The sequence below is a fragment of the Schistocerca piceifrons genome, chromosome 11 (genome assembly GCF_021461385.2).
Source record: "Schistocerca piceifrons isolate TAMUIC-IGC-003096 chromosome 11, iqSchPice1.1, whole genome shotgun sequence".
NCBI classification, from domain to species: Eukaryota; Metazoa; Arthropoda; class Insecta; order Orthoptera; family Acrididae; genus Schistocerca; species Schistocerca piceifrons.
Genome location: NC_060148.1, coordinates 36,219,444 through 36,245,883, shown reverse-complemented (window position 1 = coordinate 36,245,883; position 26,440 = coordinate 36,219,444). Strand labels below are relative to the sequence as shown.

The window sequence follows — 26,440 nt, the reverse complement described above, 5'->3', positions numbered from 1 at the left end:
TACAGTGTTTTCCCATTTTTTGGGGAGGATGTCTCACTATCCCATGTTCATCCTACTCCCTCTTGTACCCATGCCAGCCCTTCTAGATAGACTTCCGATTCTCACGGAATTTACCATTCATACCTACTGTTTGTGGAGGACAAACTTAATTCTATTTCAGTAGCAAGTTTACAGCACAACTTACATCATCAATCACAAACATTGCTCATCACCCCCCCCCCCCCCCCCCCCCCACACACACACACACACATTAGTGTGTGTTTTTCCATCACTGGGGAATGACACAGCTTACTTTAACTACCCCATGGTTTCATGTGTGCTTACACTGTGAGGATGCTCACTTGAAAAATACTTAAATTCCTGTCAACCGTATTTAATTAATGAAATTGAGATGAATGTGGTAATACTGTTATGACATGTAACTGTTCCACACCCACAGCCTCTTTCTGTTGTCAAATCACGAGTTTCACCGTGCCTTACTGCCCGCTGTACTGATTTCCTTCTCCAGCTCAATTTGAAACACGCTGTCAACCATTTCATTAGCTGTACCTTTCAAAGACCAGTTTTAAGACAGGCTTTGAACGATGTCTGATGATCAAAGTATCACATTAATTACAATACGAAATGTTTGACAATCAGACGAGTGTCGTGCCTGTCGAATTTATATGCGTGTGTTACCATGCTCAGAAGCAGCCAAATTTCCTGAACTGCGTTCCACCTGGTTTGTATGCAGGCACATAACTTTCTTGCACTTCGTCTATTATCGTCCATATGAAAACCAATACCACAGTAATGTAAATATCAGAAAACCCTTTACCAGAGATGATGGTCCTCAGTGCTTGTAAACTGAAGTGAATTACAATAAATGAGATTTCAAAAAGCAAGATTCAGCTTCAAACTACATGCTTTTGTATTGGACTGCGATCCAGGACTCCAATCCGGTCACTACAGATCTTAACTATCATTTTAACTGCATGTGACATCATATGCACTTTTTCAAACTTGATATGATGGGGCATAAAGTTTTGTTTTGGGCAGGGATTGTGAATGAAGCACAATAAACTGTTATAATTTTATGTATCAAAATTTTTCACCGCTAGAGGGATGATGAAACTGAAATGATTATACAACAAAGTATTCCCCTGCTGCATTTCGAACCCAGCATATATCATGTTGTTTTCTAGCCACATATAGATACACAATGTCAGTTCATTTCACCACCAGTGAGATATGCTCATGTCTGAACTAGAAATTATGCGAGGAAAAGTTCTGTGCTGACTGGGACTCTTAACCCTGTATGTGCTATCACCACTGGCTACGCACCTGTCAAATACTTTTCCACCAGCCACTAGGAGTGGAATTTATAAATCTGAAATGATAGGATAAAACGTTCTCTGCCTGTTTCATAGTCAAAATTGGCACCAATTGTTATTGTTGATGTTAGCATGCACAAATGCTAAAAATCGTAATTGCTTTCCACATGTTATTTGCAGTGCGAATGCTACAACTTGAAATCACACAGCGAAAATTTTTGTACCCAACCAGTATTTAAAACCAGACCTTCCCCTTTCATTGAAACCTGGAAAACTGTGGAATGTTGGGGACTCAACAAAACGATGGAACTGTATTGTCCGAAAAGTGTTAAAGATGGCAGAAAGAGATATCCAAGTTAGATTCCCAGTTCAGCACCAACATTTTCAACATTGCAAGTTCAAATAAGTGTGCTGTGACTTTACATGACAATTGTTTCAGGGATGAAATAAAATTTCTGGTGCAAGAAAGGTTAATGGTGAGCTTCCACTAGCTGGACGTCTGCCTCTGTCATGGCCCAACATACACCGACTCTCCTCCAGCAGGTAGTGAAGGAGCGTCTGCTTTATTGTAGATTAGGAAGGAAAGTGGAACCTTATGTTGTTAAACAGAAGTCACCGGAGGCAAAGAGGGTCTGTTAATACTAGTCAAGTGTTTGGCTGACCAGTGACTCGAATATAGAGCTTAAGCAAATGAAGCCAGAGCAATTTTAACAGACCACCAAACTACTTTCAATGCAGTGCCACTGTTTTGCTGTTAACGAAGGATGCTCGTCACTGGATGAGCGTTCCGTTTCCCTGAGGTTCATTACAGCCTTTACAAAACATTCTTTTCCTTGTTAATCCATATCAATGGCCACTAGTTGCCTCAGCTACCTAATATGTACTTTAGAGTTGTTTTTGTAATCACTGAAATAAAATAGCATAATTGTCAGCTGCACTACTGGCATTATTGTAGGCTACAGAAATTTCTGCAGGAAGTGTTTTCTCCCACCTGAGCTGCTGTGATCTTGTAAGAGTTTAGGTTACACCAACATTAGATCGTACAAAATAAACTCAGCGACAAGTATCAATCAAACTTCCAGAATGTTCTCCATTGTCACATTTATAACTGCAGTAGTGTGCCATTGTGTCAAGGAACGTTAATTATTTTCTAGCTCTTTATTATTGTGATAGAGGCTTATAATTTTACTAAAAGAAGAGAGGTCATTTGATATATAAGGAAGTCAATCATAGGCAGTGACTGTTGTTTGAGAATGCGTCCATTGTTATTCTTGAAGTGGCTTCCCTTTATTATAATTTCAGAAGGAATTTATTTTTTACTTTAAAGTGGTATTAAGCTACTAAGCAGCCATGTTTATCCACTATAATAGTTTTTTGAAGAGATCATTCATTATTATAATTTCTTCTGTTATTATTAACACCGTCAATCTTGGCAAAGATGAGGCTTGTCTTCAGTAAATGTAGCTTATGTAGCACAGATAATCCCTCCATATAAATTCCATGTGGAAAAAGGGGGCCTAAAAATGTACTGTGCAAGTGCGTAAGAAAGTCCATCATTTTTCCTCATGTAGCATACTACATTGATGCATGTAGCCTAAAAGGACCATCCATAATTTAATTGAAACAAGTAGATTCATGCATAATATCATAGACTTTTGTCTGACGTGTTGTCATGCAGGTTGGAATAAGTATATTTATCAATCATAATTTTTTATTTGTAGCTATAAAATATTCTTGGAGTGACTTATTGAATATTGTACACTTGAAGGTCATAAGGATTGTTGTTTAAACCTTCGAAAATGCTGCATGAAGTATTTTGTGCATCTCAGTATATTCATAATTTTTACTTATGGACCATCTGACAGCAACTGAATAAAACACAATTTTAGTGCCATACGCGTTTCGAGTTTATTTTCTGCAAGGTGTTATCAGTGGCCTGGAATATGTACATATGCTAGCTATTTAATTTACATTTTTGTCACTGTGCCTATAGGTTATAAACAGTTCTGGTGGTTGGTATTTCCTATTAAGTAGAAAAGTAGTAATGTTTTGAACTGTACTTACAGGTTGTGTGGACAATTTCTTACATATTACACTCCCATTGCATTTTTGGTGTTCTTCTTATGAATGCCAATTTGCAGTTTTTCCCACATTCCACAGCACTATGAACTGAAAGATTGTTGCAATGCAATGTTTTGGTTTCTGTTGCCGACTGTCAAATGTTTTTGCCAAATATCGAATGTTATTGCGAAACTTTCGAGTGTAATTATTGAAGTATCTGTGATCTGTTTGTGTACGCATTTGTGCGTGCATGCGTTTGTGTGTGTGTGTGTGTGTGTGTGTGTGTGTGTGTGTGTGTGTGTGTGTGTGTGTAAGTTTTCAGCTTGTGAGTCCTTTTGTATTCTGGAAATGTGTTCGTTTTGTTGTATTATTTTGTGTGTGTGTATGTGGTAAGTGTGTCAAAGAAATTACGTCAGGAAATAATTTTTTCATTTGCAGTTGGTTTGTTTTGATGTGGTGGTTTACCAGTATGGCTCAATCGATCACTGCCAAATGTCATGAAATGTGACCAATTAGCCATCATGCGGCACTTTAATTCATAGGAAATGTTGAGGAAGAAAGAAAGAAGAAATTGTCAAACATCCCATCGACTGCAAGACCATTAGAGACAAAATAGAATCTACAGCTCTGAAATGTTAGAAAGGAAATAGATAGTGCCATTTCAAAGGAATGGTCACAGTATTTGCATTGCTTAGTTTAAGAAAATAAAGGAAAACTTAAAACAGGATGGTTGGATGGACATTTGAACTATTTGGCTCCACCTTCATAAAACAAAAATGTTTGGTCCTGACAAAAAACTTAAAATCAAAGGCTAATGTGAGTCCACAGAATGTAACAGTACACATCTGGTGTAATGAAGCTCTTTTGTGTTACGAAGTTCTTCCCACGGATGTGTCCATAGTTATTAGCATCCATTGTATTCATGGTTGTCTGCAAAGATTTTCATTGTGTCATGCACATAAAACCAGAGGAGAAAAGCAATTTTGATTTTTATCGCCTCTGCATGTCTTGTCAACTATGACAGCTGGTGTCGATTTCAAGTCTGTCACACAAAACTTTAAATGATTGCTTGAAAAGTTAAAACATGTACCTCGTAGCAAGTGGCGAAAAAGAATTCGATAATCAACATTATCTTGTGTGCAGTCAACAACGATGGTGCATGCAGCATGCAGGGATAGATTCCCACCCCACACAGAATGTTCCGTTAGGTTATTTCCAGTTCATATATGGGCACATCCTGCTACAGCTAAACTAAGCAGATGTTTAACATGTATTTGTGGTTAGAAAACAACGGGAGGTGGTGGATTCAGATCCCAGTAAAGGAACAAAATACTTTTTCTCGACAGTTCAGATTCTCATATTGCTATATTTGGATATGTAATGTATTACTGCACTTAGTTAACAATCCTATTAGTTGCTAGGTTTGAATCATCGAACACAATGCGAAGCCATTTCAACATTCCAACATGCACACATACACACATGCTTACCTGTGGCTGAAATGATATTTAAGATCTTTCGTACTTAGTTAACAGAGACAATAGGTGCTCAGTTGGAATCCTGGATGGTAGTCTTAATACAAATGTTTTCGTCACTTAATTTCAAGTTGAAACTTAGTTTCCAAAAAGTCATTTATTGCAATAAACTTGAGTTTACAAGCTGCCATCTAATTATAACAGGTTTCGATATTCACATTATCGTGATATTAGTCTGATTGTGGACTCAGTGTTACAAATCAGTTGCTTCAAGTGGGGTCTTTTAGTAATCGTTTTGTAGAGTGAAATGCCCATATCGAAAAGAGATCAGAGGAACTGCAAGACAGTAACATTATGTGGGTGCATTCGTCTTTCCCCTACACTCTGTCAAGGAATATGGGACTTCATCATCATCATCATACAATTTAGGTGGAGTGGAATTCAGGCCGTTTGGATAGTTTTGATGGCGACAGCACCTGAGCTAACCTGTCCAGTAATTCTGTAATTATGTTTTGTGCAAGTATTGGGCGTTGTATGTACCTTCTGGCTGCACTTAGATTTGAACTACCTGTTGTACGGGGTTGAGCGACTGCCGTGGAAAGCTCGGATGGTACAACTGATTGTTATTAGCTTACTGGTAATTCATTTGTATTAACTGGAGCCCTATCCCCTGTGTGGATGGTCCCTCAGCAGTGCTGGCCATAGTGAGCCACCTCCACATCCCCACGAGGACACGCCTAGCCAGCTCACACCCTGCCTCTCTGTATGTGCAGTGCACCAGTCGTTACAGAGCTGAGGACCACCACTACCACCAGCACCACAACCACAACCAGAACCACCACCACCACCACCGCTGCCACCGCCACCTCTGCCAGCGCACCTCGCCAGACACCTGCTGCTGCGCGGCCCACGACTCCTCCACCTGATGAGGCCACTGTCTCTCAAATGCGGTGAGTTCCCTCAAAACACACACGCGCACACACACGCACACGCGCGTGCACACAACATTATATGGTAGATAAGATATAAATACTGAAAAGCAAAGTGTAAATGCTCAGTCTAGACTTAATGAGGGTCAGCAAAGTGAACTGGGAATAAAATCAAAACATACAATCAGAGGTGGTATCCCCACGACTAGATCATAGTACCATGGAAGAGAGGTTAGTTAAGAATAGGTTGGTAGGAAAAATAGTTATTGTCAACAGTTCAGTGTCTTATTCATAAAGACCAGCAAACAAATGCCAACAATAATTCAGACTGAGATTTTCACTCTGCAGCGGAGTGTGCGCTGATATGAAACTTCCTGGCACATTAAAACTGTCTGCTGGACCGAGATTCGAACTCGGGACCTTTTCCTTTCGTGGGCAAGTGCTCTACCAACTGAGCTACCCAAGCACGAGTCAAGCCCAGTCCTCACAGCTTTACTTTTGCCAGTACCTCGGCTCGTACCCTCCAAACATTACAGAAGCTCTCCTGCAAACCTTGCAGAACTAGCACTCCTGAAAGAAAGGATATTGCGGAGACACGGCTTAGCCACAGCCTGGGGGATGTTTCCAGAATGAGAGTCGTGCTTGGGTAGCTCAATTGGTAGAGCACTTGCCCGCGAAAGGCAAAGGTCCCGAGTTCGAGTCTCGGTCCGGCACACAGTTTTAATCTGCCAGGAAGTTTCAATAATTCAGACAATGTCATGCCCAGAAAATTTAGTGATGGGGAGAGTATGAGTGCACTGAATGTGTAACACTGTCAGATGAGATAAATGTCTATTACTTTAGATGTATTGGAATGGTCTAGCAGAGGTCACACACACACACACACACACACATTTATGAGACCATTTTTGGTGTTTGTCAGGAATGAGAGAGGAGAAAGAACCCAATAATTTGCTATAGTTTCTGTTAGTAACAAGAAATATACTCGGCAATCACCAAACAGAAGCAAACGCCAGCAGAGCCTCAGCTTGCCAGGGTGTGCACCACCTTGGTTGCCCCACTGTAGTCTGCTGTAACAGCCAGTCTCGGTAACCACAGACATGCAAAGGGGAAACTCTGCCTTCTGTTGACAATGTGTCTGTCTATCTGAGCAGCAGATTTGCAGTGCCATGAGCTCCCAGAGTCCACAATTATTTATGACATGCATTCCTATCTCTGTCTTTCCCTACAGTTTTTAACCTCAGCAACCACCTCTAGTTCCACAGTGGTTATTCCCTGATGCCTTCAAATATAACTTACTCTGCTGACCCTTGTACTTGTCACAGTTTTCCACATATCACACTATCCTCACCTATTCTGCAGAGATGTTCGATAGTTCTTCTGTTATGAGTTCACCTAGTTTAAACATCCGTCAATAGCACCACATTTACAATGCTCCGATTCCCCTCTTGTTTTTTCCATAATCCATGATTAATTTTTATGCAGTACTCTGCTCCAAGCATACATTCAGGTATGTCTAACACAAATTAAGGCATATCTTTGATATTAGTAACTTCGTTTTGCGGGGAATCTCCTGTTTTTCCATGCTACATTATTCCTTATAACAACCGTGCTTTGACCCTCAGTGTAAATTAGCACCACATGTACCAGAGTCTGTACAAGTGGTCTACTGTGTGGTCCTTAATTCTGTAAACTTTGCCACCAATGTTACTTCTGCCACACCCCAATACTTTCCTCTTTCTTCCATTCATTAATCCTGATTTGGCACTCATTCAACTGTTTATTACATTCACCAATTCTGGTGATTCAGTCTGACTTTCGGTGAACACAGAAATATCACCAGTGAATTTTATCAATGATATCCTTTTCAACTTAAGTTTTAATTAAATTGCTATAAGTTTCTTCAGTTCCACCAATGATTCTTCAGTGTTCATCTGAACGTGTGTGGAGATTACCTGCATCCTTATCTTTAACAATCTTTAATTCAGAATACCAATTCTTGTTGATTATTGTACATATTCTATGTTACCTGCTGTTCAATATATCTTATATGTACCTTTTAAAAAAATTTCACACACTTTCATTATTTCATGCTGTCAAATGTCATGTAAAGATCTTCAAATCCAATAAAGATGCCTTGATTTTTCTTACACATTCCTTCCACTATCCCTGGATCCTTTACTCCAAATTTATCTTCCTCAAACAGATAATCACCTTTGTCTTCCATTCTTCTTCATGTTGTTGTTATTTTTTCAAAAAGCTCTATTCATGAGCTGTTTAGCTATTGCACTTACAAGTGCTTGGTTGCTTCTGTAGTATCTGGATGGTGTTTCTCTGGCATTCTGTTGCTATGACTCCTGTCTCACGGATTATGCAGACAAATGTGGATACTCGCTTGATTGCCGTTCATTATCACGTTGTCTAGAGCCTCGTAGAAGTTAAAATTCCCATTCCATTCCTGGGTACTTCACTATCCTATTTATTTACACACTGAATTCTCATAACAGTTCTCTTAAAATTTAGTTCACTCATTATCATACCTGAATTGTGCTCCGAGTGCACATCTGTTGCTGGATACACCTTACAATTCAATACCTGATTCCAGAGTGTGTGTCTGGTTGTGATGTACTCCAGCTGGAAATGTCTTTACCAACTAAAGCTCTGCCTTCCTCCTGAAGATCTGAAAATGCCAAGATACCGAAGCAGCCATACAAATGTCACAGAATACAGGGCACAGCCTTGCAGAAAGTCAGCCACCCACATGTGGTGGAATTGTGCAGGAGGGCCCCTCCAAAGGGACTGCTTTTAGCGGTAATGTGGCCAACCATAAAAGGCAATCAGTGCTAACCTTAAACCGCTGTGAGGAATTTTTGAGAAAGTTGTGACCACAATATAACCTAATGGGAACAGGACAAACAGACTGGGATTCGTTTCCAAAACACTCCAGCAGAGTATAACCAACACTTAACATTTGTGTGAGGAACAGATGTTCTCCAGCACAAAAGCAAGTCTTATTAATTACATATTAGTTATGTATTAATATCAGTCGCCAGCCTAATTAGGAATTCTTGTCAAACAATGTAATAAAGCAGAAGGCAGTGCTAAGGCTAACCTAACCTTCCTTGACAAACACACACACACACACACACACACACACACACACACACACACACACACACACACACACACACCTGTTTCATTATATCTGTTCACATTACACCAGAGCAACGTAACCTTGCAGATAAATGTAATACTAATTTGGAGGTCAAACAAATGGCCAATAAGATTGCAAACTGTAGCATATGCCTAACAACAACATGTACCTTGAATCAGGGCTTAATTTTGGCCACAATGCATTCTGGCACCTCCCAGAAACTCCCTTTCTTCTAATTCTCTCTTTTCTCCCCCCCCCCCCCCTTTTTTTAACAGTACAGTACCGGAGATTTGAAGTAGTACATGTGTATTAAATCAAACCGTAACCGTAATTTTCTGCTGCACCAGCACAAGTGAACATGACAATGGCTCGCCAACATGATGTGACGGGCAGGAGGTAGAGAGAGAGAGAGAGAGAGAGAGTGAGAGAGAGAGAGAGAGAGAGAGAGAGAGAGAGAGAGAGAGTGAGAGAGAGTGAGAGAGAGTGAGAGAGTACGTACAGTATACCCAAGATAATTGGAGTATCATTCTAAAGTTGTGATTGGTGCATATTGCCTTTTGTATACGACTGCCAACAACCTCGGCAATGTAGTAGCAAGGCAACATCTCATGTTATGTGTGTTAATGAGAAATAATGTAAGCCATGTTTGAATGTGAACGTCTTTATAATGTGCTTTCACGAAATCATTTTATTCCATGTTGTAATTTACGTCACAGCTAAAAATCATATGTGCGAATGGAGCAAAAATGACTAAAAGTTGGCAGCCTTGCGACCCGATATGTCCCTTTGCCCACGGCACTCTTGACCTTTGTCTTTATCTGCCCGCACCCTCGTTAGAACATGGTTGACGCTATACAGTAGAGGGGAGCTCCCACAGGGGGCAAATTTGAACTCCCAATGCAGAACGGACATGTATATGTTTGACCCTTAAGTCTGTCTGTCTGCCCCAGCATAGTCCTCAAACGAAAGTTCCAATTTTAAAGCCGTTTTTTTATTTGAAAGCTGGTTTAATGGGGACGGTTCTTAGCTATATTTCTGAAAGTCTGTTCAGCCGTTTAAATGTCATCAGCTATGTGAAGTAAAAATGTTTTCTGCCAGCATGCTCTCTTGAAATACATTACATAATCCATAAGAACTATATCACGTTATGTAGTACCAAACTGTAGAGCTCAAAAAGATGTACCTAAATAAAAGATTAAGGTTGAAGAATAATGATGATTTTTGTCTTCTGAAGTCAGCTGTTTAAACACCCACAAAGCAGAAAAATTGAGTGTGACTCAACTGTGAAAGACAAACATATGCTCTTGCTGACTTTTTGTGGTTCTTTTTGAGGTCTACAATTCATTAAAAAATCAAATGATTTTGCTCTAATAGTGTAAGGAGCACGACGGCAGCCCAGTTTCTTGCGACTTGACTTAAAATTATAGCCACAGCTTATTTCTTGTGCTACCTAAAGTAGCTAAATATATAATAATAGATAGTAAATGAATATATCTGTGAGTTAAAGAAAGAAACAAGTAAATCCCATAAGTGGTTCTCGCATTACAGTTGCCTGTCTGTATGTCTATGTGAATTCAGTCTTTTTAGTCCACGATTCAGACAGGTCGTGTCTATGGCTTTTTCAATTTGAATCAGTTTACCTTGTTAGCCATCGCTGCCTCACAGAGAAGCCAACAAACAATCCAACAGGCACTTCAGGAATTCACGTTCAACAATATTACTCAATCACTCTCTGTACGTCAATCGCTTGCAGTGCAGTTGTTCTGCTCAGAACCGACAGCATTGTTTTGGTTTGTTCGTAGTGTTTATTTACACATTGTGACTCAGTGGACAGGAGAGTTTAATAGTAATGTGTATCTCTACAAAAATTAGTGACTTCTTTAAACCTAAAAGACAAAACGTTAGTGATGGCAATGAAAACCACAGTTTAGATGTAGAATCCATGACGTCATCTGTGGCTGGAGAAGAAGATGCAAACAACAAAGCAGACAATCCGTCTCCTATGTCATTGTTGCAAAATGAAAATTTCTATAAGTTGGTGGATATGGATACAGACAACACATCTATAGACTGTATTGATAATTGTAATGATGATGGAAAGCCAGATTGTCGGTCTGTCGAACAATGTACAGATTATAAAGCTAAAAACCCGTGGTTGATTATTAAAAAAGGCCAAGTTTGTAGATATACACTAGGTGCTGAAAAAACAAAACGGTTAAAACTGAGTGAGCAATGGCTTTTAGGAACTGTAAGCTCATGTGGGACATGATCAAATAACGTCTCTTAGGAAAAAACTGTTTGATCACTGCACATTTGAAGCTCACGGTTTAGCAAACAAAATCCAGACTACGCAGAAAAATATCACATTCAGAACTCCGTCGCTTCCACAGTAAAGGAACAAGAAGTTGTTACTGAGCGTATTTTTGGACAACTTATAAGCAAGCAAAGTTAAATAGACTGTTTAATGAGTTTCAGACAGAAATTGATCTCCAAATTAAAATTGGTTTGGATATGGGCCGAATACTATGTTCAAATGTTGCTTGATCTAATATAGTGATTCATATTTCTGACCAGATGACATCAGATCTAATAAATAAATTAATAAAAAGTGACTCCAAATTTTCACTTCTTTTGGATAAAGCCACTTCACTTTCACACAAAAAAGCTTTGATTGTCTAGTTCAGAACATTGTTAAAAGGGAAAACGCCATGACAATTTCTTTGCGACTTTTTGAGCTAAATGACACAACAGCATCTGATATCTTGAAAGAACTTTTAAAGCAGTTAGAATCACTAGGACTAGGCTGTGAGTTTTTGAAAGACCATTTAATCGCTTTGACTTGCGATGGAGCTTCTGTCGTGTTAGGAAAAAAGTCTGACCTTGCAAAGCTGATGTTTCCAAACTTATTCATCTGGCATTGTTTGAATCATCGTTGAGAACTCACCATGCATGACACGATAGAAGAAGTGGTGGGAATTAATCACTTTAAAATATTCATGGATAAAGTTAGCAATATCTTCAGCTGCTCCCCGAAAAACAGCAGTGAGTTGGCAGTTGCTGCTAAAGGTTTGGAGCTAGAAATTTAAAAATTGGTCATGTGTTTTGACACTCGTTGGGTGGCCTCCAGTTTATTGGCAGTAAAAGCTGTGTGGAAAGATTGCAGGGCTCTGTACAGTCATTTTTTAGAAGTGTCAGAGGACACGAAACGAGACTCAAAACAACGGTCTTCTTACAAAGGGCTTTGTAATACATTGTCATCTACAACTTTCGTCTCCAACCTAGCTGTAATCTCTGATGCCTTAGAAGAGTTGGCCGATCTATCCCTACAGCTTCAAAGATCAAGTGTTAACCTTGCTCAAGCTCACGACGACATTACACTTTTATTAAAAATGTTTGAAAGTCTGTTTGATGCAATGGGACAACATGCAAATGTAGCTAACATTGCACTGGAAAATATGAACTTTCAATGTGTTAAACTTTCTCAAAGAACAATTATTTCTAAGATTCCTGATGAACAGTTTAATCGCAGCTTGGCAAATAATTTGTGATCCAGGTTGCTATCAACAGTGAATGCATTTGAAAGCTACGATGATGATATGAACTACATGAAGGCCATTCACCTGAAATTGTGGCCTAAAAACATATCAATCACTTATGGAGAAAATGAGATTTTTCGAATGTGTGAAAGATTTAAGATTAATAGCCCTCTGAAATAATGAAGGACTTCAGGGAGTACAAACAGGGTCTGAAACCACTACTAAGTGGAGAAGTGCCAACTGTTCTTGTACAGCCACCAATGTTCAAAAATTTTGTATCAATAATAAACAGCATTGCAGTGTCGATTGCAGAGTGTGAACGTGGCATTTCTGCAATGAACTTAATTATGACACCACCGAGATCGTCACTCTACATCTGCACTGTTTGTAGTTCATTACGCATCAGACTTCTGGGACCACCTGTAGCTAGATATGAAAATGGGCGTCTTGGATGGTGAAGGGATATCATTCTGCACTTGCTACACAGTCAAAAGCACGAAGTGATAAAGTGGATAATGAGGATAATTCTGTATTATGGAAATGTTTTTCGTAATCCATCTCCATTGATTGTGTTTAAAATAATTTCACAATGCTTACTTTTTCTTCCTTTATTTGAGCCACTGAGTATGAACTTAGTTAAAACTAGGAGTTCAGTTAATAATACATCCTAAAAAGGTACTTTTTAACAATAAATACACAATGTATATTCTGTATAAACTGACTCCTCATATGCCACTGACTTTTGTCAGGATAACAGATGTTTGTCATTTTAAGTTAATACACTATGTTGAAAGTGTAATAAAATTTAAAGGGAAATATTTAAACAAAGTTGTATACCCTTAGGTCAAAGATATATACTGCATGTTGACAGGACTTGTTATTTTATGAGTGAAGGGAAATTAAATTCATATTTCAAACTACAAAACTGTAATCTCAAAATTAACGCTCGGTACAATTTATTATTAATGTGATATTCTTGATTTGGAATCATTTGTAATTTTATCATATATGAGTTAACAGATCGATACTCAATCCCACCGATTCAGTTTATTGGTCATTAGCGGTTTAATTGTTGAACGGCAAATCGAGCTAAAAATCTACTGAGATGTGGGATTCTTGAAGTTTTCAACTGCTGTTTGAAACAGTATAACATCTTCGTGCAGCCCGCTGAAGTAAAATTGTTTAAATAATGGTTTAACGTACAAACTAATTTTTTTATATACACAGTATGTTATTGGAAATGAAAAAGTAATTTTAACAGAGCTATAATGGAACTCAAGAAGCTTTGACATTTTTGTAAAATATTCGCCAAAGATGGATGATTGTTATAAGTGCGACTTTGACTGAAATGGTCGACTTCACTGTGAAGCTGATTTTAATATAAGTGCATGTTTATTTTTGTAATAATTCTCTCCCAATGCCAAATGCATTGATTGCTTTTCCTACAAGATGTATTCTACATGTAAAACATTTTTCGGTCAGATTGCAGCAAATGTGTTAACATTTATAATAACAGGTCCCTTTTGATTTTTTGTGGTTTAATAAATAAATATTCAGTTTGCAGTGGCTACCCATGAAGTATGTATTTCTCAGTTAAGACACTATGGGCTTATGGAAAAGAACAAATCTGCCATCTCTATGACGAGTTTATCATTTCCTGATTATTATAACATAAAGAACACTTGCCCACAAAAAGCAAAGGTCCCGAGTTCGAGTCTCGGTCCGGCACACAGTTTTAATCTGCCAGGAAGTTTCATATCAGCGCACACTCCGCCGCAGAGTGGGAATCTCATTCTGGGAGCAATAGTGTTTTTTCAGTTCAATTTTTACACATAGGGTCTCATGTTAATTAAATGGTAAAGACCTTTCTCTTTGGCTAGTAACATAGGAACAACTAAATTTTTTACGAGTGTAAAAGTTAAGTCATAGATATTTTTAGTCTATTAGTTACATTTTACATTCAGAAGGGAATTTATTTATTACCTGTATAAATAAAACTTGTGATTTCTTTTTCACTCACTATCATGAAAGTTTCAAATGACAAAATCTGACTGAAGAACATTACATATAGTCTTTTCCCATGGCAGTGTAACATGTGGGGAGGAGAGGAGAGGAGACGAGAGGAGAGGAGAGGAGAGGAGAAAGATTACGGCAGCCTCAGGGTGAGGAAGTGGGAGGGGGGAATGTTTTAACTTTATCTTGCATTATTATCAACTCAGGCGCGACGCAACGATCAGCTGCTATGGTACAAAATGCTCACAGAATTAACATTGCGTGAAGATGTGGGAAATCGAAATTGTACTAGACCCAGATGGAGCAGGAATATCTTAGTCATTAACTGCTAAATGCCTTGTTGATGAATACTGAACACACGTTCATAGAGCAGCTACAAAGAAACTGTTTGAACGTTGTGGCTGGCAGCATTTGAAAACGTGATGTCGTGAGTATGACTTGGTGCCAATACGTGTGAAGCAGAACTATGGAGCAAAGTGACACTGGTACGGCAGGTGGTGGAACCTTGTGGTGTTATGTTTTTGATTATAAGATATTATGGTTTAAAAACCTGAATTTCAGAACTGTATTTAAGAAAGAATTTCTCATTGTAAGTCTTATCACAAGTCTCTCTCCGTGGTCAGTGTGGGGAGTGATAGAAGGGGGCGCCTTACGGCACCTAAAAGTTTAAAAGTTAAGCCCTGCCTTGAATGAACTAGATGCAGCAGTTAATAGAACCAGTCACCAACACACATGATACTAATAGCAATACTAAACAGGGCAAAGCATGAAATGATTGATTTAAATCAGGAGGTCTATTATGATCCTACCATATAACATCATTGCTAGTACACGGTCTCTATACCTTTACGTTACCCAGCTTACATTTGAGTAGCTAATGCAGTAAATATTTCTTTATTGGGCAACGTTTGAAGCAATTAAACAGAATGCAAATCTAACTACACTGGCTGTGGAGGTACCTTTGCTTTGCTTCATTAACTAACTAGTTCAGTACATGAGGGCCTCAAAGTTTCATGGTTTGAACAGCCATGCTCATTAACAAATCTTCACAAGTGTGTATGGAAAATGGTGAGTATTCTCATCAATAATTATTCATTAAGCGAAGCACAACAAACTATAACTCTTCAAATAACAAATGTGCTTTGAAAAGTAGTCTTTTAACCTTCTCAAAGTATAGTTGGGTGGGCAAATGCCAACACCATTAAATTCAAGTTCAAACACCTTCTCATGGAATGAACAGTAATAAAACTTTGTAATTCTGATCAAAGTGCATAAATGCAACAATTAATAATCTTTTTCACTTCTAATTAGTATTATTATTATTATTATTATTCTTTTAACTAACAACTTTACTATTTTTGGACAGCTTTTAAGTAAGGCAAAGTATTTAAGAAAAGTAATGCAAATCAATTTAAAAATGCACTGGAAGTGGTCTATTTCTCAAATTATTAAACTGAACTTGAAACACAATAACTCCACACATTAGAAAGCAATCACAACTATTTTTACGGCTGCTGAATAGTCTTTTCATAATTAATTAGCTCACTCGGAATTAAATTCACTAGGATAGGATTCCTGGTGAGGTTTGTGATTTGGGATAATCACAGGTGCAAGATAGAGCTTTTAGCAATACCGTGATTATTATTAAAATCAACCAAATTTCACAGATACCTGGTCCATTTACAGAGTGCCAAATATAAACATTTTGCTGGAAGGCTGGTGGCACTGCCACTGGTGGCATGATTTGCAGTGGCTGTTAACATGGCAGCGATGTAGTCATCGCAGTACTGTTGGCCCCGCCCTGTTATAGACCTTCTGAATTATATTTTTGCAGGGCCAAAAACAATGCCTTTATACATGGTATCACCAAATGCAGCATCTGAGGTCCATATGTAACACTCTTAAGTTCCTCTGCCTCAATACTCCAAAAATATGAACTACAATGTTCTGCTACTGCTAGCGAGATATTAACCACAGCACTGCTCAAGCCAGACTCCTTAGCCGTCGCAAGGGACGAGTTGCCGCTTGCGTGAACGACACCTTTTCCATTCTGCCAGGCTACTTCTGTAGCTGCAGGGATTCCCCACATTTTTTACATTCAACCCTGCATTCCCTAACTATGGACCAAGTCATTTACAGTACATTATATAATAATCATTCCGGGAGTTATTTTCATTCATAAGCATAAATTGAACATTGTTCAAAAAGTTCACATAACTGAAATATGTATACATTGTCTAAGAATTTCCGTGACAGGTAAAAAAACACTCTGCATATGACAGATACAGCACTCTACATAAGCAACTCTACAAATAGAAATATCAATACAAAGTAGGTCAAAAATGGATGTTACATATGCCCCATGGTTCACTGAAGATTCCTGCTACGCAAACATCAATAACACCTTAATGGTGCCAAGCAGTCGAAAATAATAATCACTTCATCCAGAGTTGAGCATGAAAAGAATACATTGCAAAACACATTAAAACACTATACACTCTATACACGTAATTACCAAAACAAGACATAAGCAACATTATTCAATTATTTACACCTGTCACATCTCTCATTTTGTGAAACAGTAAGTTGAGTAGTAAGCAAAATTTATCTGTATTGCCAAGAATATTGAGTAGCATTTTGTAAGCATTAAGAAATGTAGGTATACACATAAAAGTATACCCCCTACAAATATCACAAGCAATTTGACATTGTACATGCAACACATCCTATAGCATGATTTTGAATTTACGAAGGAGGAAACTATCAATGCTGATTCTAATAATAGTAGTCCATTATTTGATATTTACATAAACAAACATATTTAAACTGAACCTACTATTCTTTTCTTACTGCCTTTATTTGAAACACAGTCCCTCTTTGAAAACTGTAGCAAAACACATACAACACTAACAGATATGAAAATAAAATGATTTTGCTACCTGCAATGGCATCTTGCACTGAATTTGACAACATTAACAAATTACATATCACATTAATCAATTGGCTGCCCATTTTGGGTTTTGGCAGTCTATTATAAACAGTTTTTTTTCCCCACTTTGGCAAGTCTTCTATGCTGCCCATTCTGTATTTAAGGCATTCCACATTTCTTTTCAGTTTGGCAACATTTGCTTGCAGCCCTTTCAGTACAGGGTTTTACATATTTTACAACAGGTTTTAGAATCTGAAACTTCTAAGATAGTAACAGCAATTTTACATAGGTAACAACATTTTTATAGGAACATAAATTACAGTTAAATACAGTATGGTAGCTTCATAAGATAGATACATTTCATCTACAGCATAATACACATTTTTAGTCTGGTATGATTTCTTCATTTATTCATTCCTAGGTACATACAGTTTGAGATCCACTACATTATGGACATCAAGGAGCTTCTTCGACTCTGGGTAGATTAAATAGTAGGCATTGTTGTGAGGTGTGTCTTGTACTGTGAATGGCCCATTATATATACATAAATTTAGAAATTTCGTGGTTAAGTTCACCTGATTATTCATGGGTCTTCAGAAGAACATAGTCTCCAATTTTGAACATGGAAAACTTCAGGTTGCTCGTTTTAGATCTCGTTTCGGCTTTGTTTTTTCTTTTACCAATTCTTTCTTCTGGGCTAATCCCAAATCTGTAAACGGTGGGAACTCTAGTTTTTCCTCATTTAAACATTTGCTCTTAGTACTGAGCAGAATTTCCCCAGGTGTGAACTCAGTAAACCCATGAGGCAACGTCTTCGTTAATATATTTAGTTTCTACACCATTGTGCTCCATTCCATCTTTCCAGGTTTTGAAATTAAATTGGGGCCATTATTGGGCAGTACTGCACTGGGTTTTCCAATGGTTCTCAAATACTGAATCATCCTATCGAATACTGACATTGCTGTCACCTTTTTCAGGAGATACAATTTTATAAATGTAGAAAATACTTCCGAAATCACTAAAATACATTTACAATTACCAGAAGTTGTGGGGAGGGGTCCATACAGGTCCACAGACAGTAAATCCATGGTATCTTTAGGTAACGTGTTCTGCATTGGGCCTTGATTAGTTCTATTGGTTACCTTAGCTATCTGGCAGATGTCACAAGACCTAATACGTTCAGTTACCTTTCGACTCGTACTATTGGCAATCACTATAACACTAGCCAATTTATCTAGACACTCCTTTGGCCCAATGCTAGTGAAAATAATCTGACATCTGTATCAAATTGGGTAGGCCAACACACCATCCATTCTTCAGTAATGAAGCCTTTCCTCTTATACAAGATACTTTTAAAAATCAAAATTTACTTATACAGATTTCCAATTTGGTTGCTCATTTTGATGATATCGCATGGTTTTGCAAATCTGTTCAGATTCATTTTTGCCTGATCTTCTTCATGTAATTAATTTGGAAAGTTCCATCTCCATTGCATTCCTTGGGTACATCAGTACCATTGGGACAATTCATTGCCACATAATTTTTTGTACCCTTTACATAGCAGATTTGATAATGAAATTGTTCCAGGTATTAAGCCCATTGGGTTAGCCTGCCATTTAGCAGGCAACAACCTTTAAGGAATGTTTGAGCTTTGTGGTCAATGTGTGAAGATCATAAAACCCCACCAACCTATAAATTTCTTTAGATCCCATAATATGGCCAAGGCTATCTCCTCTGATATGGTATGGTTCCTTTTGTTTCCTGTCAATGCCCTGCTGGCAAAAGCTATAGTTCTATGTGCTAAATTTCCTGTACCATTTATCTCCTGGAAAATTTCAATACCAATCCCATAGGTGCTACTGTCAGTATTCATATTGAAAGTCTCTGACAGTACTGGGTGATGTAAAACATTATCATGTCAAAGTTTAATCTTTAAAGATTCACAATCCTACCGACTCTGATCTGTCCAAACAAAAGCACTAAATCTTTTTATAGATTGTTCAAGTGTGGATTGTTGAAGGGTTTCCCCTTAACAAATTTTCTGTAAAATCCACACCAACCTAAAAAGGCTTACACCTGTTTCCTATTTTTTGGTGGGGGAAATTTTTCTAAGGCACGTAGCTTTCTCCAGGTCCTTATTAATGCTGGTAGTAGTAATTACACGGCTCAAGAATTTAATTTCTAATTTTACAAGTTCACATTTCTATAATTTTAAAGTGATGCCTCCTGCTTGAAGAGCAACAATTTGGAGCTTTTTTTGCCAGTTTTCATTGTAGATAAATAAATCATCTACATAGATAGTTAACCTGGAACTCAACTCCTCTCCTAACACAAAGTCCAGAGCTCTAATAAACACTGCCAGAGAGGTATTCGGTCCAAATGGAACTACTTTGTATCGATAACATTTCCCAGTAAACAGGATTGCTTTATATTCATGCAATTCTAGACTTAATGGGATTTGCCAATAGCCAGCAGTCATGTGGAAACTGGTTAAATACCTCATTATGAAATTTTTGCAACATTTTGTCCAGATTTTCAGGCCTGTGCACCTCTCTTTTTACTTTGTTTAGAGTTTGTGCATCAATGGCCACATGTACTCCTCCATCCTTGTTTACAATGATAAGTGGACTGATATATTCGCTGTTACTGTGTTATATCACTCCTCATTCCATAATCTTATCTGTTTCATTCTGTACGGCCTGGTTTTTAGAAAAAGGTACCGAATACGGTTCCACAAAGAATGGATCTAGAGTTGCAATACAGTATCCAAAATTTTGAGCCAGTCCGGGTTAGCCGAAAATGATCTACTGTTGCTTTCTAAGATAGTAATAAATTCCGCTTTCTCAGAGCCGGCCAGAAATTCTGCACGCATGCGGTGCTCCTGCACATGTGCAACTTCCGGGTCACAGCGTGCATGCCGCAGCCGCCAGCGTTCATATAGTGCACGTTTCTATGCACAGATGTCGCTTTATCCACTTGCTGGGGTACTCTGTACCAGTGCATTCTAGTGCTCTTTCCACAGCATGCAAGCCAACCATGGGGAGGTATTTTGCGTATTAAAACATTTAAAATACCGTCACAGTCTACTCATTGAGACGTCTACTTTTACGTTACCAGTTTAACCCAGTAAGACAAGTAATACAGTTAACAACCGTGGGTTTTTATTAAGGCAGCTTGACTGACGGCACGCAAATACGTGTAATGTTTTTGATCTAGTATTTAAGAAAGAGAGCAGTCAGTGACTTCCAGCGAACCTTATTCATGATTTCAAATAACATTAAACTAATGCAAGGTTTCCTATAACTAATTCTCGGTGCCCTCAGTTACACCCACATAATTTCTGTCTCACTGACCTCTGAACAGAATGATAACCTCAGACCTCTCGATCACCTGCTATTTCAATACTATTATCAGTTCCGTCTAAAATCTGCATAATAACAGACAATTAGATGAAGGTTATTGTTTATCGACTTTAGCTGAGCGTAGCCCTTCACACATTAAAAAAACCCTAAATGTAAGTATACATTGGAACAATCGGTTTAATGAGCAATTTTCCTGATAATAATGTACCATGGAGCAGAATGATGCAATAATGCACAGTTAGTAAACAATAATTTTTAATTATGAAAGGAATAAATCCAAACACGTTTATCACTGGTCATGAGGAATGATATAGTTAATATCGGGCGTAAAGGATTAGCTCATTGACGAACGCAAGCAGTTGTGTAGATTTTCATAACTTATGCTTGACAGAAACCTTGATTTATTCATTTTCATCACCCAGAAAAACCTTTCACAAACATATGTCAACCCAAACATGGACATAAGTCTCGCGGCATCTTTGTGCAGGCGTGGAAATTCTTGTTGTGAAAAATTTTCGTAGAATTCTTTTGAACTTCCCACGTCAAAGAACTTGTCCTTCAGTCTTGTATTGCACTGTAGGTCGATCAGTTCCCTCTGTAGAACATTCGGAGCATCTTCAACTGACGACGAGAACGGTTGAGCAAAGAGGCCAATGGCAGGAGACAAACTCGTATCATCTGCAAATTGTGCTCGAAATTGTTCCTTAATTTTTACAATTATTGATATGTATTCTTGAAATCTAGCACTTTCATGGACCAGTCCAAGAGTCGGGAAATGTGCAGTGTTTTCTGTCATTAGCTGGCACTCCCAAAGCGCAAGCTTCCTTTCAAAGGCATTTACTTTTTCCAACGTGTCAGAAATTATTTTCACCTTGCAAACTGATGTTCAGGCTGTTCATGTGAGACGTAATGTCCACAAGAAATGCAAGGTCTGATATCCAACAAGGGTCTTCCAACATAGGTTCACTTTTTCCCTTCTCATGTAAGAATGTTACTATGACCAAACGTAAATCAAAAAATATTTTCAGCATTTTACCTCAACTGATCCAGCCTACTTCAGTATAGTAAGCTATGTCGCCGTACTCCGCTCCTAATTCCTCCAAGAACCGCCGAAACTGGTGATGCTTATGCCCATGTGTCTTCAGGTAGTTTATAGTATGCACAATAATTTGCATGACGTTTGCTAACATTACTGATTTTGCACAAAGTGCCTCTCGATGCAGAATGCAGTGAATTTCATACGTCCCATTTGTGCGCCCTAGATTTTGGCGCATCCGTGCTATGAGTCCTCTCCGATGGCCTTGCATTGATGGTGCTCCATATGTGGTCACTGAGACTCACAAATTTCAATCCATACCTACACCATCAATCGCTTGCTTGACAGCTTGGAGTAAGTCCGCATCTGTAGTAGTCCCTTTCAAAGGTACTAAGTCCAAAACGTCCTCTGTTACACAAAGTGCGTTATCGACACCTCGTATGTATATCACAACTTGGGCTGTATCTGTAACATCTGTTGCTTCATCAAGCATAACAGAGAAAGCAACAACGTCTTTTGCCTTATTTATTAGCTGCCTGTGCACATCGCCGGCCATAGCACTGATACGTCTTTGTCACTGTTTGTTTGGATAGACTGATTTCTTGAAACCTGCTAACGTTCGTGGGACACTCAAGTTCTGCAGCATCAGTGAGACACCCTTTCACAAACTCCCCTTCCTAAAAGGGTTTCCCAGATTGCGCAATTCTTAATGCGATTTTAAAACTTGCTTGCAGTGAAGATATAGTGTGGTTGTCATTCTGGAAAATTGAAAACAGTACATTGTACAGCATACAGTAAAATAGACATAAATGTAACACAAGAAACTAAGAAGTATCAGCTACTCTGACGTACTGTAAAATCGAGTTGGTGTCTCATCCATTTTCTTAAGGACATTTAATTTTGCTTGCCGTTCTTCACTGTTGAGTACACTATACTCGTCTTTGTGATATGTATTGTAGTGTCTTTCAATTGAAAACTTACGTTGGCTGCCTATTATTCGGTGGCACAGCACACACTGAGTTTTCACCAATGGCTACAAAAAAGAATTGCAGTACCCAGTCACTTTTAAACAACTGAGAACATAGATCTACATCTACATACATACTTCGCAATCCACCATACGGTGCGTGGCGGAGGGTACCTCGTACCACAACTAGCATCTTCTCTCCCTGTTCCACTCTCAAACAGACCGAGGGAAAAATGACTGCCTATATGCCTCTGTACGAGCCCTAATCTCTCTTATCTTATCTTTGTGGTCTTTCCGCGAAATACAAGTTGGCGGCAGTAAAATTGTACTGTAGTCAGCCTCAAGTGCTGGTTCTCTAAATTTCCTCAGTAGCGATTCACGAAAAGAACGCCCCCTTTCCTCTAGAGACTCCCACCCGAGTTCCTGAAGTATTTCCGTAACACTCGCGTGATGATCAAACCTATCAGTAACAAGTCTAGCAGCCTGCCTCTGAATTGCTTCTATGTCCTCCCTCAATCCGACCTGTTAGGGATCCCAAACGCTCGAGCAGTACTCAAGAATAGGTCGCACCAGCGTTCTATAAGTGGTCTCCTTTACAGACGAACCACATCTTCCGAAATTTCTACCAATCAACCAAAGATGACCATCCGCACAACTGCCATTACATGCTTGTCCCACTTCATATCGCTCTGCAATGTTACGCCCAAATATTTAATCGACGTGACTGTGTCAAGCGCTACACTACTAATGGAGTATTCAAACATTACAGGATTCTTTTTCCTATTCATCTGCATTAATTTACATTTATCTATATTTCGAGTTAGCTGCCATTCTTTACACCAGTCACAAATCCTGTCCGAGTCCTCTTGTATCCTCCTACAGTCACTCAACGACGACACCTCCCCGTACACCACAGCATCATCAGCAAACACACACATTGCTATCCACCCTATCCAAAAGATCATTTATGTAGACAAAAAACAACAGCGGACCTACCACATTTCACTGGGGCACTCCAGATGATACCCTCACCTCCAATGAACTCACCATCGAGGGCAATGTACTGGGTTCTATTATTTAAGAAGTCTTCGAGGTATTTACATACTTGGGAACCAATCCCATATCCTCATACCTTAGTTAGGAGTCTGCAGTGGGGCACCGAGACAAACGCTTTCCCAAAGTCAAGGAATATGGCATCCGTCTGATACCCTTCATCTATGGTTCGCATGATATCATGTGAAAAAAGCGCAAGTTGCGTTTTGCAGGAGCGGTGCTTTCGAAAGCCGTGCTGATTCATGGAGAGCAACTTCTCTGTCTCAAGGAAATTCATTATATTCGAACTGAGAATATGTTCAAGAATCCTGCAATAAACCGACGTTACGGATATTGGTCTGCAATTTTGAGGATCTGCCCTTCTACCCTTCTTACATACAGGCGACACCTACTCTTTTTTCCAGTCGCCCGGGACTTTACGTTGGGCAAGAGATTTGCGATAAAAGCAAGCTAAGTAAGGAGCCAATGCAGTAGAGTACTCTCTGTAGAACCGGAATCCCATCAGGACCTGGCGATTTATTTATTTTCAACCCATTCAGCTGGTTCACAACCCCAGGGATGTCTATCACTATGTCCTCCATATGGGAATCTGTACGAGACTCAAACGGTGGTATGTTTGTACGATCCTCCTGCGTGAAAGATTTCTCAAATGTTAAATTTAAAATTTCAGCTTTCGTTTTGCTGTCTTCGGTTGTCAGGCCAGACTGATCAGTGAGTAACTGGATGGAAGCCTACGACACGCTTACCGATTTTACGTAAGACCAGAATTTCCTTGGGTTTTCAGCAAGATCTTTTGCTAAGGTATGACGGTGGTAGTGGTTGAATGCTTTGCGCACCGCTCTTTTTACAGCAGCGCGAATCTCTAATAACTTTTGCCTGTCCTCATTCTCCCGATCTTTCTTGCACCGTGAGTGCAACTGCCTTTGCTTCCTGAGCATTCTCCGAATTGCGCTGTTAAACCACGGTGGGTCTTTCCCGTCCGTAACCCACATTTTCGGCACACACTTGTCCAATGCATGATTTATAATGTGTTTAAAATTTGCCCGTAATACTTCCACGTCCATCGTACCGGAAGTCAATGAAGTCGATTCATTTACTAAGTGGGATGCTAACAACTGCTTATGTGCTCTTTCTAGTAAGAATACTCTGCTAGCCTTCTTGACGGACTTTTTAACTTTCGTAACCATAGTCGTAATGACAACATGATCACTAATCCCTGTCTCAACACTGACACCATAAATAAGGTCTGGTCTGTTTGTGGCTACCAGATCTAAAATATTTCCATTACGCGTTGGCTGTCGATTCAGCTGCTCAAGACAGTTTTTGGATAATGTGTTGAAAAGTAATTCACGCAACGGCTTGTCTGTACCACCTGTAATGAATCCACAGACATCCCAGTCTATACTACGTAGGTTGAAGTCGCCTCCAACTAATATTGCATGATCCGGGTACTTCTGCGATACAGAATGTAGACTCCCTTTGAATGATTCTAGAACTGTTACGGTGGGACCTGGTGGCCGGTAATAACACCCCACAATTACCTTTATTTCCCCTAGCCCTGTTAAACGTGTCCAGTAACTTCACTATCACACTCTACTTCGACCTCGGTAGACACAATATTTTTGTCAACTGCATTGAAGACACCACCTAGTATGGTGTCTAACCTGTCTTTCCGATACACGTTCCAACCCTCACTAAATATTTCAGAACTTTCTGTCTTGGGGTTCAGCCAGGTCTCAACCCCGAGAATAATTTGCGCGCCACACACTTCCTGGAGGGCAGTAAATTCAGGAACTTTATTCTGAACACTCTGAAAACTTACTGCTGATATCTTGATAGCTGAAGTGTCTTTACACAGAGCGCGTCCTGATTTCTCTGCCTGCACGTCAACTGGTGAGCGTTCATCAGGACACCTCGCACTACTGCCTAGCCTAAACAAAACCCATGTGCATGCCACAAGTACTCTGCTACCCGAGTAGCCGCTTCCTTTGTGTAGTGCACCCCTGACCTATCTAGGAGCGTCCTAAAATTCCCCACCCAAAAGTGGAAGTCTAGAAATCTGCAGCCAAGACCGTCACAGTCGACGAAGCCTCTGGTTGAGACCCTCCACTCGGCTGCAAACAAATGGACCCCAATCTACTCTGGGAACGATGCTGCAAATAGAGAGCTCTGCTTGCACCCCGCGTGCGAGGCCAGCGGTCTTCACCAAATCCGCCAGCCGCCCGTACGAACTGAGGATCGTCTCAGAACCCTAGCGACAGGCATCATTGGTGCCAACGTGAGCAACTACTTGCAGGCAACTGCGCCCCGTACGCTCGATAGCCGCAGGCAAGGCCGCCTCCACATCTCGGATGAGGCCCGCCGGCAGACAAACAGAGTGCACGTTGGAATTCTTTGCAGCCCTGTACGCTGCTTCCGTAAGGGGCTCCATTACCCGCCTAACGTTGGAGCTCCCAATAACCAGCAAGCCTTTGCCCCCGTGTGCCTGCTCGGGCCCTGCTGAAGGAGCGGTCACCTGCCCACTGACTGGACGAATGGGCGAGGCCAGCCGGCCAGCCTCCACATTGGCCCTCCGCCTAGAGAGACGCGAATGCGTTGCAGTCCGCCACTCG

General features: G+C 39.5%; 1 protein-coding gene across 1 annotated transcript in view; it reads left to right on the top strand.

The window, feature by feature from the left end:
• LOC124720021 (FYVE zinc finger domain protein UPA1-like) overlaps positions 1-26,440 on the top strand; it is a 58,829-nt gene that overhangs the window by 12,970 nt on the left and 19,419 nt on the right. Inside the window, exon 3 of the mRNA XM_047245270.1 lies at positions 5,623-5,799. Within this exon, the coding sequence (XP_047101226.1) occupies positions 5,623-5,799 (177 nt within the window). The remainder of the gene's footprint in view (positions 1-5,622; positions 5,800-26,440) is intronic.